The following is a 17,200-nucleotide window of genomic DNA, read 5'->3' as shown; positions in this document are numbered from 1 at the left end:
GATGCTTTTGAATTATGGTGCTGGAGGAGACTCTTGAGAGTCCCATGGACTGCAAGAAGACCAAACCTATCCATTCTTAATGAAATCAGCCCTCAGTGCTCACTGGAAGGACAGATCCTGAAGCTGAGGCTCCAATACTTTGGCCACCTCATGAGAAGAGAAGACTCCCTGGAAAAGACCCTGATGTTGGGAAAGATTGAGGGCACAAGGAGAAGGGGACAACAGAGGATGAGATGGTTGGACAGTGTTCTCGAAGCTACCAGCATGAGTTTGACCAAGCTGCGGGAGGCAGTGGAAGACAGGAGTGCCTGGGGAGCTCTGGTCCATGGGGTCACGAAGAGTCGGACACAACTAAATGACTAAACAACAACAACAAAGTGTATGAAGTGCTGTACAAATTAACAAACAACTCCCTCCCAACTCTACAATTCTGTGATTCTATGATCCCTGCTAATGGCTCACAGTGTCAGTGCCACCCATCAAAGGCGTGTCAAAACACAGAAGAGGCACTACAGTATCCTAACTTTGTCCAATTCCTTGTGAACTTCCAGGAGAAGTGATTTTTATAGATGCAGAACAAGCAGCACCTCCCTAAGTAAGTAAGAAGAGTCTGCCAGATCAGGCAATCATGGGAGACATTATCACAGCATCACACACAGGTACCTTAATCTTTTCTGGATTTAATTTCGACTTGGCACACAGCACAATATTTGGGGTAGAAACTGCCAATGTCAAAAGAAGTAGAGCAGAGTGAAATGCCACCAACATACTGAAGCTCAGAATGATCTCATTTAGTGGTATCTTACTGGCATTGATCATTGGGGGAGAGGACAGGAAGGCATGAACAGCCACAAGAAAGTATCCCAAGATAACTGGAAGCCATCCACCATGTGACTCTGTACCAGGAACAAGTAGAAGCATTCAAGAGCCAACTGATCGACATCTACTAGCTGGCAAACTTTCACTGTGAAAGCATTTAAAGGCTGCATTCCCATGTAATGCATAGCCATAAACTTCAGCTTATCGTACCTTATCATGCACAAACTGTGTCTGAGAATTCCTACTTTGATCCTACCATTGCACAAGCAGGTAAACAGCTCAGGCACACTGTGGTTTAGTTAAGCCAAGGGTTAACTATGTGTGAACATAGGAACCAACTCCTAGGGACTGTGGGGATTTCGGCCCCCACAATAAAATATTTGAGGGGGCCACTTCCCGCAAAGTTGATAGGCATTGCCATTCAAATGGTGTGTATGTGTTTGTGTGCACTGTGTCATGTGATTGATTATGCAGGGAGGGACTGACTTGGGCCCATACAATTTCTTATTCAAGTTGGCACCCCTGTGTGTGAACACTGCCAGTGTGTTATTTAAAGTTTGATTTTTTTTTTAACTATTCAGGTAAAGTTAAGGATGGTAAGCCTACACCGAGCAGTGGATCCTCACAGTTCTCAAAAAGGATAAAGATCAGATAACCCAGACAAGAAACATATCATTTCCTGAAAATTAGTTACTTAAAAGACCTCTGTGCTAAGGGGTGCATAAAAAAGCTTTAAAGAATCGGCTCCAAGTGAATCTGTGCCAGGCGTTTTGCCAAGAGACAGACCATAAAGGCTTCGATGATCTCTTCCTCCGAGATGGACCTGCCAAGACGAATCCTCTCAGATATACTAGGGAGGTTAAGTGAGGTCATGAAGTCCCTCCTCTCCCCAGCTGTGGGTACTTTACCGGTTTGAACATTTTGCTAGGGAAATAAATGAATGCTTTAGGAGTTTATCTTTAATTAGGCTGGTGCCAACAGAGTTTCTCTGAGCTGGTACTGTGCTTGGGCTTTTGTCTGACTTGATTAACTTAGCTGAACAACAAACTGGTTCTGGCACTCTACTAGAGTAATCTGTTTTGTGAAAGTCAAGGCCGTTTGACACCTCTGGGCTACATGCAGATCTACAGAAGAGTTGGCCACTTCCAGTTCCTCCAGCAAAGCAGAATAAAGCAAGGCACAGAAATACCTCATCCTCAACTATTATTTTTACATTTCTGCGAAGATCAAGAGTTTACCTATTCATTTCAAGACAGCAAATACTCATTTCCAGTAGCTATAAATTTCTGGAGTAAGTGGAAAGCAAACCATGTTTAACTAACCATTGTTGGTTGTAAGGATACCTGACTTGCACATGATGTTTTCATCTTGTAAATGAATGTGGCAGAATACTGCTGAAAAAAAGCTCTGCTTTGATGGGTGCTTTTCACCCATGCAGTGCAGGGAAAACCAGCCCTGAGACTTTGTGGCTGAGATTAAATTTGAACTGAGCTCATACCTGACACTCAGCCAAAGCACTGTATCAGCTCCCAGTATAAAACAGGATAACTAACATGCTCTAGCTCAGGCTTCCTCAAACTCGGCCCTCCAGATGTTTTGAAACTACAATTCCATCATCCTTGACCACTGGTCCTGCTAGCTAGGGATCATGAGAGTTGTAGGCCAAAAACATCTGGAGGGCCGAGTCTGAGGAAGCCTGTTCTAGCTGGACATGCGAATGGTTCATATGTACTTTCATGAATCCTCGTAGGCAAGAAAATACCACCACCTTAGGGAAGTTCATGCAAAAAGTCCTGAAGGTGGTCTAAAGTTATTCATGCTTCCTTTAAAGTTTGTAGAATATCTATTTTGAAATGTAAAATTGAAAACTTAATAAAACAATATTATTTTTTAAAAAGTTCTTCACACTGAAAGACTGTAGTTTTGAAAATTCAATGTAATTCTAACTAAATCTTTTTGCCTTTACCAGCTTTAAGCAACTTATTCTAACTAATAGCATGTGACATGGCTGGTAAACTAACGATGTGATACATCCAACCTGTCATGACACAAAAACTCAATAAGCACACCTTGCTGCTAGCATATTTGACTCATATACCAGAATCTGTAAGCACTACCCAGGAATACTAAGAAGCTGGAAATTTTACCCCCAAACTCACTTCTGATTTTTCACTGAAAATACCTAGTAAGGGATTGCCAATAGTACTCTTGGTTTCTAAGCCTACAATACGGAATTTACATTCAGCCACAAATTGAAAATATGAACATTCCATTATCTTACATGGGTTATACTTTTAACATTCTCCTTTGGGTCTATTAATCTGGAAGAGGCTTTGTAGAACAGAACCTTTCCTTATATTTCTTGCTGGATTTAAGATTTCTTCCACACACAATTGTAAAACAATGAAGAGACTGATTTTGTGGATTAAAAGATGGGTATTCTAAATCTAAAAATCTTTTGAGACACTACCAAAAGACTACTATGTTCTCTTTTTCTTTTGGTGAACATAATTTTATTTAAAATTGCTTTATTAATGAGGTCTTGGCAACTTCATAATGGCATAAGCCTTTCTACAAAAATCAACAATTTAAAGAGAGAAAACTGAACATATTGACACTATTTTTAGATGAACAGGTAAGACCTGTAATTAATGCCTGCTCTTTAGTGAAGAAAACAGATGCTTTCTTCACTATGTAATTAGTGAAATTAATGAATTCTAATGCTTCCATGCAAATGATTTATTTACCTCAGAAATCAATCATTTCAACACTCAAGATGTTATCAACTTAACAGATTCACTAATGTGCCATGTCTTGATCTACTGTATTTATTAAGTCATTATTTTCTTCCCAGTTGTCTTTGAAGTGTTTTCTAACATTCTCCAAGTCTGTCAACATTCTGGCGTCTATGGTGTAAACAAAACATGATTAGGTATTATGACATTTGTATAATGGGCCATAATTATACAGAATGCCAATCACTGAATCTACAAGTCTTATCAGAACTATCACCTGCAGTAGAATTTGGTGGTCAGAGTTCTGAGATGGCACACTGGATTATACTACTTTGGATGACAACTGGGGGGAGAGTAATCACATTTTTGAATGCTGACCCACACTGAAAACAAAGGGAGAACTGAGTGATAACTGCTAGGTTTCTATTTGGAGGAAAGGTATGCAGGGGGTGTTTTTTGTTTGTTTTGCAACATCTAGCAATAATAAAAAGAGTATAGCAAATCAGTTATTCTGAAGTGATATGGCCCATGTCGTTACCTTAGGATGTAGCTACATAATTCTGCTGTACAGTATATACTGATCTGATCTGCCAATGTGTGCAAAGAGTTGAAGTTGACAAGAGATTTCAAATCTATGCTCCACTTCAGACACAAACCTGTAAGGAGAAAACAAGTATGCAGGAAGAGGGGATGAAAAAAAACCTCTCTTGCTGATATGCTACCTTATTTGTAAGGCATCTCCCACCTGTAGTCTGATGTTGTACAATCACTTGGTCATTTAATTCCTCTGAATTCCTAAAACCAAGCTATAGATACACTGGATGGCTATGTGCAATCCCCTACTTTCAGACTCAGTTGTTTATGTAGATGCAATGATACCAAGGTTATTTTGAGGACTGCACACTGTGATTTGCACCAATTAAGTACTATAATGAATAACAGTCTATCCCCACAACCTAGCATATACTAACATGAGCAAGACTTCCAAGACTCATTTCAGTGGTGAGAGTAGATCTGAATATGGTGGGGTCAGCAAACTTTTTCAGCAGGGGGCCGGTCCACTGTCCCTCAGACCTTGTGGGGGGCTGGACTATATTTTGAAGAGAGAGAAAATGAACAAATTCCTATGCCCCACAAATAACCCAGAGATGCATTTTAAATAAAAGCACACATTCTACTCATGTGAAAACACCAGGCAGGCCCCACAAATAACCCAGAGATGCATTTTAAATAAAAGGACACATTCTACTCATGTAAAAACACGCTGATTCATGGACTGTCCGCGGGCCAGATTTAGAAGGCGATTGGGCCGGATCTGGCCCCCGGGCCCTAGTTTGCCTGCCCATAGAATAAACATTCCTTTGTGTGTACAGACAAGCACTGAATTGTATACGGAGTCCTATAGGTCCTAGGTATGAAAGGTGAGGTGTACTGAAAGGAAATACCGTTTTGCAGAAAATCAGGGTGTCTTTTGGTTTATAGCCAGTTTTCCTTGCTTTTTTATTATTAAAAAGATAGAGCTCCCCCCATTTATTTTTCCAGAAAAGTTTATCAGAAGGGAAAAGAGAAAAATTATCTGAGCAATTATATGATCAACTACTGAAGGATTCATTATTTTTATACAAGCAATGGTTACATTGCTACTTTTGAAACAGTTTTGTCATACTGGAAATAATTGACATCTTGGAAAATTAAGCATGAATTTTTAAAATGATAATAGAAAAATGTATCTGAGCATATCAATGCATGCACGCGACGTTATTTGTAAATGCTTTGAAATAATTATTGGCTATGTCTGGATAAGCCTTTGGCTATGCACAGAACTATCAAGCCAATTTCGATATTAAGCCAACTTCAAATAACAATTTAATATCCTGGCTTGTTCTGAAGCAGTTAACCAGTTTTCTAGTTTGGACAAAAGGGGAAACTGGTTTGTTTGCCAGGTTGTACAGAGGAAGGAGCAAAGGGGCTATAAGACTGTCTGAACACTACCAAAGTTTTAAAAGATGACAAAGGGATGCTTGTTTTTTCACTGATTGAGTACAAATGCAAATAGGATATTTCTTCTTGCATATGTTCAATTAAACTAAAGTGTACTCAGTACTATACTTATTCACCTGCTTTAATTCTTTCATTAGTCTTATGCAATCAAAATCTATGATACAAGTTTCTCAACTAGTTGCTTCACTAGCTAATCCCTTTTCAACAAGTTACAAGTCTTTTAATCAGTTTATGATCAAAATTTTATAGGACTGCAACAAAGTTCAAGGGTATTAAAATGTGTAAAGGTCATAAAAAGGAAAAAGGTTGGGTTATAGATTTTGACTTCTTAACTAGAAAATTGACTCAAAATAGATTTTCTAATTTACAATGAATCAAAAGAAAAAAAACATTAGACCATAGCAAAAGTGGCGCAAATGTATCAAGCAGCAAATGAATAAACATTTGAGAAGATTTATTATTAGAAATTGCAATAAATTTTCAAAAGATAAATTGATTTTAGTTAAAAGGTATAACTGACAATTTATTGGGCGGGAAGATGCATTATTTTCCAATTGTTATCCATCTACAGTAAAACTGATTTGTGTCCTATTGTATTTTATGGAAAAGGAGAGAGCAACTTTCAGTGATTTAGATTAAATGTATTAATCATAACCAGACACTGTGAACTATATATCTACTATTAAAGAAGATTTTTGACATTTAATTCTGTAGCAATATTTTGACTCTGTACCTCTCTTCCTAAATCTAATTCCTGCTGCAGTTGGCCGATTTCTTCCTCTAAATTTTATGAGACTTAAAGTAGCATTTTAACCACCCATGCGGTAAATAATGCAGGATTAGAAATATTTAGTGTTTTGTTTCCCTTTGAAGAGTACAAATCCATCAAACCCAAAGGGTTTTCTTTAAAAAAAAAAAAACAGGAAAAGAAGAAAGGAAGAAAAGAAAGAAATTGTACTGTTTCAGCAATAGTCGAATTCAGGTACAGTAAAATCTGTACAGTAAAGAATGCATAGATCAAAAATCAAACTATTCAGTTCTGTTATCTATGAACTGGCAGCTCGATAGGCCAGAAATGTATGAAGTTGAATAAAAATGTAAATATTAAAATATTGTATAATTTTAAAAATGTGTAGCTGACACAAGTAGTTCACATTAGAAAGACATCGTGAATGAGAAGCAACTACCTGTGCTACTGGAACAGGCTTCTGTATAAAGAACACCTTGCTAGATGCACTTCATGGGCAAAACAGTGGAGTGAAAAACTTCATATTTCACTTAGAGATACACATATGGACTTGCTGTACTAGGTTCATGCATGATCAGCCTTGAAAACATTTCTAACTTACTTTGGAGTTACTTTCCTTGCTCCCAGAAGTTTACTGGAGCAGTAGGAGATAACTATCCTCTGTTCAGCAAGTAAACATATGGATCAGTGAATACAACAGCATGCAGCTGAGGCTTCCTAACAGAAATGTCTGGTCCTAGTCTTGATAATCTCTTAAACAGGAAGTTACTGTTGGGATACCTTTATTTCCTGAAATCCCCCCACTTCTCCCTTCAAAAATAGATCAATACACCATCCAAACCACTCTTCATACACTTTTTCTTTGGCTGAACGAGGCGTTTTTGAAACAGAAATCCAAATTTACAAAAAAGGTCCTTCCTAATGAACCTGTGCAGTGTGAAGTTCCTCAGAGTTCAATTTTATCCCCTGTGCTGACGACACACAGCTCTACTTTCCCTTTACATCTCAAGGTGTGGCAGTGGATGTGCAGGACCATTGCTTTGCCTTGGAAATGGACTGGATGAAAGCCAACAAACTAATGCCCGGTCCAGATAATGCAGAGTTAGTGGGCGGATCCCTAGACCAGATGGGTGGGAGGTGGCCTGCTCTTGATGGGGTTACACTCCCTTTAAAAGAAAGAGTATGCAGCTTGGAGGTACTTCTGGATCCTTTGTTGTAACTTGAGGCTCAGGTGGTCTCAGTGGCATGGAGTACATTCCATCAGCTGAGCTGGTGGGCTCAGCTGTGCCCCTATCTGGATAGGGTTAGCCTAACCAGATGCTCTGGTAACCTCTAGCTTAGATTACTGTGATGTGTTATACCTAGGGCTGTTTCTGAAGATGGCTGGGAAACTTCAGCTAGAGCACAATTTGGTGGCCAGGATGCTCACTGGGACAAGATGGTTTGAGCATATTACACGAATCCTGGCCTGACTGCAGTGGCTGCTAATTAGTTTCCAGGCCCAATTCAAAGTGCTGATTTTGACTTATAAACCCTGAAACACCTCAGAACTGCAATACCTCAAGGACCATACCTTTTTCCATACCTCTTTCCATACGAGTCTACCCAGATCCTGAGATAACCATCTGAGGCCCTTCTTAGGGTGTCCTTCGCTTCTGGCAACAGGAGAACAGGCCTTTCCTACTGTGGCTCTGTGTTTGTGGAATGCTCTCCCCAGGGAGGTTCATTATATACCTCTAGGTGCCAGGCGAAAACATTCCTCTTCAACCAGGCCTTTAGCTGATTAATATCTTACACCCCTTCTAAATGTTTGTTGAAGGAGACGGGCCGTTTATTGGTTTTTTTTAAAGTCCTTGTTTTTATTATGTATTATGTATTTAAGGGACACGGGTGGTGTGTGGTCTAAACCACCAAGCCTTTTGGGCTTGCTGATCGTAAGGTCGGAGGTTCGAATCTGTGCAACAGGGTTAGCTCCCATTGCTCTGTCCCAGCTCCTGCCAACCTAGCAGTTCGAAAGCATACCAGTGCAAGTAAATAAATAGGTACCGCTGCGGCGGGAAGGTAAACAGGGTTTCCATGTTCTCTGGCTTCTGCAACGGTGTTCATGCTGGCAACATGACCCAAAAAAGTTGTCTGCAGACAAACACCGGTTCCCTCAGTCTGAAAGCTGAGATGAGCACCGCACCCCATAGTTGAATTTGACTCGACTTAACCATCTAGGAGTCCTTTACCTTTTACCTTTATATTGTATTTATATGTTGTGAACTATATAACAACAACAACAACAGACTTTATCACACCGGCTTGACCAGAAATATTACAGTCGGTTTTCTACCACTTTCTGGAAGATAGATATAGGCAACAATAATTTTATGCACATTCAATGTGTACCTGCACACATCGCCGCAACCGAGAAGTGGTCAGAAAGGAGGCCTTAACAGGCCGTAACAGGGCATAACTGTTAACATTTTCCCCTTTACTTGATGTATGAGACTAATGCCACAGTTGAATGGTATTATTATTATATGGAAAGGGCATCAGGGACAGTGGAGAAATGTCGCAAATATAATACCAGATGCCTGCTTCAGTTGGACTCTCCCAAATTGTTCTATGGAGAAAGAACAAGGGGTGAAAGAGAAATGTAAAGAACACCCTCATCAGTGTCTGCTCCAGTTAGAGTTACAGATAGGTAGCCGTGTTGGTCTGCCATGGTCAAAACAAAATAAAAAAATTCCTTCCAGTAGCACCTTAAAGACCAACTGAGTTAGTTCTAGGTATGAGCTTTCGTGTGCATGCACACTTCTTCAGATACACTGAAACAGAAGTCACCGGACCTTTCTATATAGTGAGAAGGTGGGGAGGGGTATTACTCAGAAGGGTGGTGGGAATGGGTGATTGGCAGATAGCTGCGATGAGCCTGTTGACGACTCTTAACGACTGCAATAGGTCTAACAGGAAAAAGCAAGGGGTGAGAAGGTGAAAAATGGCTCCAGTTAGACCACTGCTGGGGCAGGGGCAGGCTTTAGTCTTTCAGATTTCAGCAGTGCCCTGTGTAAGACCAAAATATCTCCTCACCTCTTGCCTTCCATTCTGCTCAATTCATAACATCATGGTTGCGACGCCTGCAGCTTCCCCTAGGCTCAGTGCCCAGTGTGGTGGAACCAGTCATGTTGCCCTAAATCCGCCTCTGCCCAGGGGTAACTGGAACTAACTACTCAGTGGGGAAGATTCTGATAAATTGTTCCATTGATATTGTCTTATTCTGATTTCAATTTTACTTATAAGCCTCCTTCAAAGGATCTGGTATCTCTAAAGGTTGAATAACAGTCATTTAAATAAATGATAGAACCTGGGAAATAATACATCTAGGAAAACCAAGAGCCAAAGCAGTGGCTTAGTTAAGGAAAGGGTCTTGATGCCAAACCAAAGCAGATCTTTAGATTTTTAGGTGTTCTGCAGTCAGAATTGACAGAAATAGGTTATCTACAGCAGGGTTTCCCAACCTTGGGTCTTCAGCTGTTTCTGGGCTACAATTCCCATCATCCCTGACCACTGGCCCTGCTAGCTAGGGATGATGGAAGTTGTAGGTTGTAGTCCAAAGCAGCTGGAGGCCCAAGGTTTTTGGACTACAGCTCTCAAGTACCCCTGACAGGAACCAGTCTAACTTTTCCTCATACTAGGTAGGAGATCTGATTGCCATGGAATCTCCTCCAGCTGCACCCCTCCACAATACTTACCATGCCATTTCCCAACCCACAGAAGTGGCTTTTCAGGATGTGCAAGTGAGTGTACCAGGCTGCCATCCTGTATCACCTCATCTAGGAGCAAGTTCCCTTGAAATCAATGAGACTTAGTTTTGAGTAAGCAGGCACAGGATTGCCTTGCAATTTAAAATTTTCTACTCCTGTCAGAAAGTTACGGTGAAATATTTTTTTATGCTAGATTTTATCTTGTTTTATTTGTGTGGATATTTTTGCAAGTTACCCTGTATTGCTTAGTAGTAGCAGCAGCAGCAATAACAACAACAACAACAACAACAACAACAACAACAACAACAACAATTTTATGTCTAACAGCTTTGTTACAATTCAAATCATCCAATTCTATCAGAAACCAAAACAACAACAACAACAACAATAATTTTATGTCTAACAGCTTTGTTACAATTCAAATCATCCAATTCTATCAGAAACCAAAATGATCATTATTCAGCCACAGCTTTCACAGTTTCTTGCAGCTAGCCTATTGTACATAGTTTAAAATATCTCTGAGAGTACAATTTTATTAAGCAATATGGATACCATAAGCTGGGCAGAACTGTACAATCAGGTATGCATGTGCAATCCATATACATCTTGCAACCTGGCATGGCACTCAGATTATGCCTCACCAGAAAGTGTGTCCTTTCCCTCCTTTATTCCCTTCATAGGTATTGAGCAAGTGTTCCTGTACAGACATCACAAACTCATCTACGTTAAAAGTGAAAGAATTAGGTCATCATCCCAATTCTGTTCAATGAGTTGCTTTTGCAGTATTCTCCTTTGCTCTGGAAATTAATCTCTCTAAAAGCACTTTTGCTTTCAGTGTAACATTCTAATAGTAGTAATTACTTCTTGTTCTGCATTACCAGATGTCATAGGTATTCCATTTTTTCCCTTCCTTTTTTTGTCATTGGATTTCAGCAATTTAGAGATTGCTTTTGAAAATTCCTCATTGATAACAAATAAGCATATGTGTTCTCTCTTGACAGGCCAAGGCAAATGTGTGAATGCAAGGAGGTGGGTGAGGGAATGGACTGTCAGGCTGCACGTGAATCAGGAATATGGTACCCAATACTGTTGTGTATTATTGCCCAATAATATAGGTGTATCCATTTCATCTTTCCTATATGCCATATTTTTCCGTGTATAAGATGCCTCCTACTTTTGGGGACCCCAAATTTAGAAAATGGGCATATGCACTATCCGTGTATAAGACGCCCCCAGATTTTTAACCTTATTTTAAAGTAAAAAAACCTAGTCTTATACACAGAAAAGTAGGGTAATTATTGTATTTGCAGCAATCCAAACACTTGTAACATCAAGCAACAAATACATTTACACGCACACACACCAAGAAGAGTATTCTATGTGATTGGCTTTCCTCTGTAAAGTCTGTATTTGATATGAAGATAATTGACAAGTAAATCTTTTCTCTACAAATTTTTCAGAGAGAATAATAAAAGCACAACACCAACACAAAAATATTTACATTCACAAACCGAATCAGCAGTAAAAGCAAAAAACAAAAAGACACCATGGCTGGTGTCTTCGACAAGCATTTCGCAACACAAACATACCCAGCTTTCTGGGAATTGTTTAACACCAAAATATTTCTCTCTCTAAAGCACAATTTTATAACATCCACAGGGGTTTCTAACAACTGAGATATTGCGCCAGAAAACAACTCTCATTATATGTACACACAGAGATACAGTATATCTCCATCAATTGAAACTTAATCATCTTTTTACAATTTAGAGGGGGAAGGCGGTTTTTAGCATGGTTAAGCCATGTATCATCAATACCATGAAGTTAACCTATCAGTTGTAATAGCTTCTATAAAATACCAGAGTGAGATTGCAATAAGCCTAGAAAATGGGCTACAAATCCCAGATATGCTCAAGCAAGCAGTGAACCAAAAACAAAAATTGGGAGATCTGAAACCAGCAACTAGATACCATTCATCTGATTCATTACCTCTAAAGGCAAAGTTCACAGGCCAAGGTTTTAAAGCAGATTATTCAGCTTAGAACTGCTATTTCTGAACAAAGAATTTTAAGATTTCTCTTTGCTATCCACAATGGTCTCCATAGTTCCCTTCTTTTCTTTTTTTACACATTTGTACATTTATTAAGCAAGCAAGCAGGTAGAGATCCAGGATTATCAGGTATTAGTTATATCCTAAAATTTCAAATGAATGTGGTAAGGTTAAATGTCATGTATTCTGTTTCTGGCTTACATTACCACCTTCTGAGAAGGATTCTCAGATCCCAGTACAACAGAGTTATTTTATTAACAATGGCACTACAGGATATCAAGTTGCTCTAAATTTATCTATTGATCTAGTAATCCAGGCACTGTATAAACTTCTTAAACCAATTTCTACATATTATATCAATAATGACTTTGAGGTAAAATATTTAAGGAAGTGTTTCCAGAATTAAAAGATAAGCAGATCAGTTTAACACAGAGAGCTTCTCTAGACTATACTTAATGCTGTCAGTTTGACCTTCAAGTTGTGTTCAACAAACTGATACCGTTCTGAAAGGAGAGCCCAACTATTAAAAATGGCAGAAGAACGAAGTCTCACCCCTTGATTTGCACCCTGTAAGAAAATGATTTTCACATATGCACAACCAGTAGTTATTTTTAAAATGTTGCAATTTATTGAGGAAATGCAGTTCATTGTAAATGATGGGAACCAGCCTACCATTGTGGTCAGATTCCCAGCAGCCTTTTTGATGTTCCTTGCTGGCATTCCATGAAGGTGACTAAACCTTGTCTGGAAATCTACAAAACAAAATTTCAGCTCAGCTTAAACGTGCACAACACTAATACATTTGCAATTGTTAAGGGAGAATCCAAGAAATGAAGATCCTCTCTTCTTGTCTGAGATATTTTAATGGCTGTTTGTTGGTATTACACCTGCTATCCTTTACACTCACAGAGTACTGAATAAGTCACTACAATTTTTTATTTTATTAAAATGTATGTATTTTGCAGGTAAAGGGCAGGATGCAAATGATGGCATCCAACAGATACACACAGAAAAGTAACTCCAAAATATGAAAAGATCATACTCTTAATTGTATTGTTTGGAGTGTTTTTAGTTTTCCCCCATTACGGAGAGCATCAAAATCTGCAAAACTATCATGGAACACCATGATGAGGAAAAATAGAGACAGAACATGAGCAATGTAGTTCGCACCACCTACGAATCTTGGAAAAGCTAGCATGCATAAAGCCATAGATAATTTTTATGATCACCAAAATGCCTTTAAAACGATACATTTGTGAGTTATCCTGAGAATTACAAAGAAGCTACTCAGCGGGAATGGCCACTTTTCCAGCAATTACAATTCTCCAGCTAGAAATTAATCTTTAAAGCTTTAGGGTGCATAAAAACAAACACACAGGTAAGACATTCTGACACAACCCCTAGTGCCCTTAACGATCCAGTGTCATCTCTTAAGGGTAACAATTTCAAAATGTATAATTTGATCACTTAAAACGTTGCTGACCTCTCTTGCCTGAGTGGGACATCAGAGGGAAACTGCCTGTTAAGATACTTTCAAAGACTGGATCAGGCAACTCTTTTTCCAGTTCTGCAGAGTCTTCTTTTTCCCACCAGGGAATGATCCCAGTGATCCCACAGGCACCTCCAGGTTCACTTTCATGGAACCAGTCACTCTGCTCATCGTCACCTGTGATAACAAACACCTTACATTAAGAAAAAAGAGATTGAGGTTTATTATCCAAAGAAGCCCAATCCTAATGAGAATCAGGATCTCCTTTATTGCTATGCTATAGTTCAGGCTTCCTCAGTGGTCAGGGATGATGGGAATTGTAGTCTCAAAACATCTGGAGGGCCGAGGTTGAGGAAGCCTGCTATAGTTGTTACTGTAGTGCTTAGAACATGGCATTTACTAGCATGACAAGTACTGACACCAATAAAAGGGTATAAAATGCAATGTTTTAGAACCAATTCAGAAATGTGAAAAATAATAAACTAGCTAATCTTTTGGTGATAACGGCAGGGAAATCCATTTAAGTTACTGCATTCCCAACACTAACAAAAACAAGCCTTAATCTCCTGCAGGGAATTAAAGAGAATAAAACTGTGAAAACAGTTCTTTGCAGTTGATAATGGTATATAATTAGCTTAATTTCATGATTTGTATAGTATATAAATGGGGGAAACAATCATGAACAGATGTGACCAAATCAAATTAATCTGATTAAGTTCATTAAGAAATAAGTTTTGAAAAAGTTGTTTTTAAATGAAAGATGACAGTACCACAGGAAACATCAAGAGTCCAGGGATATTTTAATGACTCTTAGAAACTAAAAAAATCAAAAGTAAAACAAAATTATGCACTTTGCTAAATCAACATCTGAAACTCTTGTATGCATCTATGCTCATGTCACTTTGATTTTATCCAGAGTCATGCTTTACTTTCTGTATAGGAATGATGGCTGCTGAAGCACAACTCGTTTGTGATGTCAGAAAAGACATTATGGATCTGCAGCCTACTGTAGAGTGGCTAAGTTACCTGGATGATGGCAACAGGTTTTCCTCAGGTCACTGTGATAGAAAGGAGTGTAAGCCTGTCTATTGTGATTAAAGGGATGTCCTATAGAACTTGAAAGTCTTGTGATGCTCTTTTTTTAAAAAAAATGTTTATTAACGTTTGAGAAAATCAATCAAATGGAAACAAATATATATGTGACTGTGACTGTGAACTTAGGTGATGGAAGGAAACATGCAAACAACACGTGAGAAGGATGCATACAAGAGGAGGGACGCAGCTGCCCAGGCAAGATACCTCCACAAGCTTTGCTCAAGCACACCAAGAGAAGAGAACAGTAATTCAGGTGCACTCTGATCCTCTTCCTTTAAATCTAAGCCATGGTGTAAGGTAGGTTTCACATAGATAAAGATATCAGTGCTTGCATTTGATATCTCAAGGAAGTCAAGCAAGCTGAGGATGAATTGTCCTGCATTATGAACAGTTTTGAACTGTTAAATACTTAGGCACCAAATAAAGGAGATGGCACAGCAATCAGCAAATTGTTGGTACTAGACTAGCCTTCCCATCTGGTGCTCTCCAGATGTGTTGGACTACAATTCCCATTTGCTTCAGCTGGTACCAGCTGGGCCTCATGGGGGCTGTAGTCCAAAACACCTGGAGGGCACCATTTTGATGGAGGCTGAACTAGGTATTTATTACACAAACTTTTAAGAATGATTAGCAGAAATCCGCTGATAGCATTGTTTCATAAGTTGGAAATATTCTCATGCTTGAAAATTGTTCACGCTGCCTTTCAAATAAGGAGTGTAATCCAAATAATTTGACGGTTAGGTAGATAATCCAGAGCAACAGAGTATACTAATGAATACTGTAATGTTTAGACTAAGACTAATACATGCTAGCAATGGCAACCCAAAGCCCCAATCCTATTCTGAGCAAAGGTCAGAATTAAACTGTAGTATTTACCTTAGTCTGACCCAGCCTTGCCCTTGAGATTGTCTGCAGTGATTCCAAGACTTAGTCCTCCAGACTTAATTCTAGGTAAAGATGCCCATGACCCTAGCCTTTAACAAATCACCAGAAGAGAGAACAGTAGTGTACAACAGTCTATACACCAACAGCAAACTCATTCTCCAAGTGTTGTTTCTTATGTAGAACAAACAGCACCTTACACACGAGAGGGAGGTATCAGCTGGTGTGGAAGTACCAAAAAGAAAGAAAACCATTTAGATAAAAAAAGATTTTAAAAGGAGGAGGGGTCCAAAGCAGTCTAGAAACCACAATAGGGGAAAGAGCTATTGTGATCGTATCCTGCTTGCTGTTGGGGGAGGGGGACACAAGAAAAACAGAGAAGTGGGGAAATGGAAAACATAGGGAATGGCTGGCTGAAACAGTGTGATTTGGAGCACTCCAAATCCGTTGCCCCTCCATGTACTATTGAAGGTTAAACAGTGAATTACTGATAGAAGGGTACACTTGGTCAACCAGATATGTAACAGAAGAGCAGAGCAGGAAGTTTCCCCATTAGGGATATTCAAACCCTGTTTAAGCATCTGTAAACGGGGGGGGGGGGGGTAGGATCAAATGTACCCCAACAACACTGTAGAAATACAGAACCTTTGTCTTCCACCACTATGCTTTAGGTATTCCTCAACCTTGAACAGGCATGAATTTCCATGTGGTGTTTCAGCCCCATTCTGCACTACATATAGCAACAAAATTATGTTTTCCTTTCTACTGCTCTGTGGGTAGGCAATTCTCTCTATTGGGTTGATTCAGAAAACTGGAAAGCCATACACATAACAAGCTACAGACTGTAGTACCCCACAAAATGGTGTTTAAATTCTTTAATTACTCTTCATGTTCTATAGATGTTTAGCCAACAACTTGCTCCTTCCATTTATTGTGAAAAAAGGAGCACAAACAACAAAACAAACTGAGTGGTATGCAACTTATCTATGTTCATTGATTTCAATGGGTCTACTCTGAGCAAAACTTATTATGTAGTATTTAACTATGTTCATAATAAACTACTCACTTTCCTGTATATTAGAATTTTATAGAAGGCCTTTACAAACCTGAGTTTTCTAAATCTGTTTTTTTATTTAAATAAACAACTATAGCTATCACTTAATGCAGTATACACTACTAATTCAACGTTTGGGGTCACCAAAGGTTGCATCCAACCAAGTCATTTGAAATCAATGGACTAACTAACTTAAGCCAATTGATTTCAATGGGTCTACTTTGAGTACAACACAAAACTATGGGTCCCTACTGCATATGCAAATATTAGCAAACAGCCTGAATCCTAATCAACAGGTGGCAAGACATAATAGCAATTTTCAATCCAGGACCTTCAGATGATCACTTTTTCCTTTTCACAGAAAGGTATTTGCTGAATGTGCTGATGAGAATAACCCAAAAACACTTTACATCCAAGCAACTTAGAGCTGACTTATGTGCAACTGTATTGTTTTGCTGGAAAAGGAAAGTTCTCAATCAAGGCATGATTTATTTATTTTTTGCTTGCAAGTGGTGTCATGGTTTTCACCAGTTACTTTATTTGCATAGCTTTCCAGCATCTGACCCCAAAATTGAACT

General features: G+C 39.0%; 1 protein-coding gene across 3 annotated transcripts in view; it reads right to left on the bottom strand.

Moving 5' to 3' along the window:
• The window catches only part of GPATCH2 (G-patch domain containing 2), a 98,862-nt gene that overhangs the window by 70,145 nt on the left and 11,517 nt on the right, over positions 1–17,200 (bottom strand). For all 3 annotated transcript variants that reach the window (XM_081857808.1, XM_081857810.1, XM_081857809.1), the window contains 2 exons: positions 13,586–13,768; positions 12,775–12,854 (listed from right to left, as the gene is read on the bottom strand). In XM_081857808.1, the coding sequence (XP_081713934.1) occupies positions 12,775–12,854; positions 13,586–13,768 (263 nt within the window). The remainder of the gene's footprint in view (positions 1–12,774; positions 12,855–13,585; positions 13,769–17,200) is intronic.

The sequence above is a fragment of the Podarcis erhardii genome, assembly GCF_964252035.2.
Source record: "Podarcis erhardii genome assembly, chromosome: 3".
Lineage (NCBI taxonomy): Eukaryota > Metazoa > Chordata > Lepidosauria > Squamata > Lacertidae > Podarcis > Podarcis erhardii.
The sequence above is the reverse complement of the archived record's forward strand: the minus strand, read 5'-3'. Positions and strand labels throughout refer to the sequence as shown.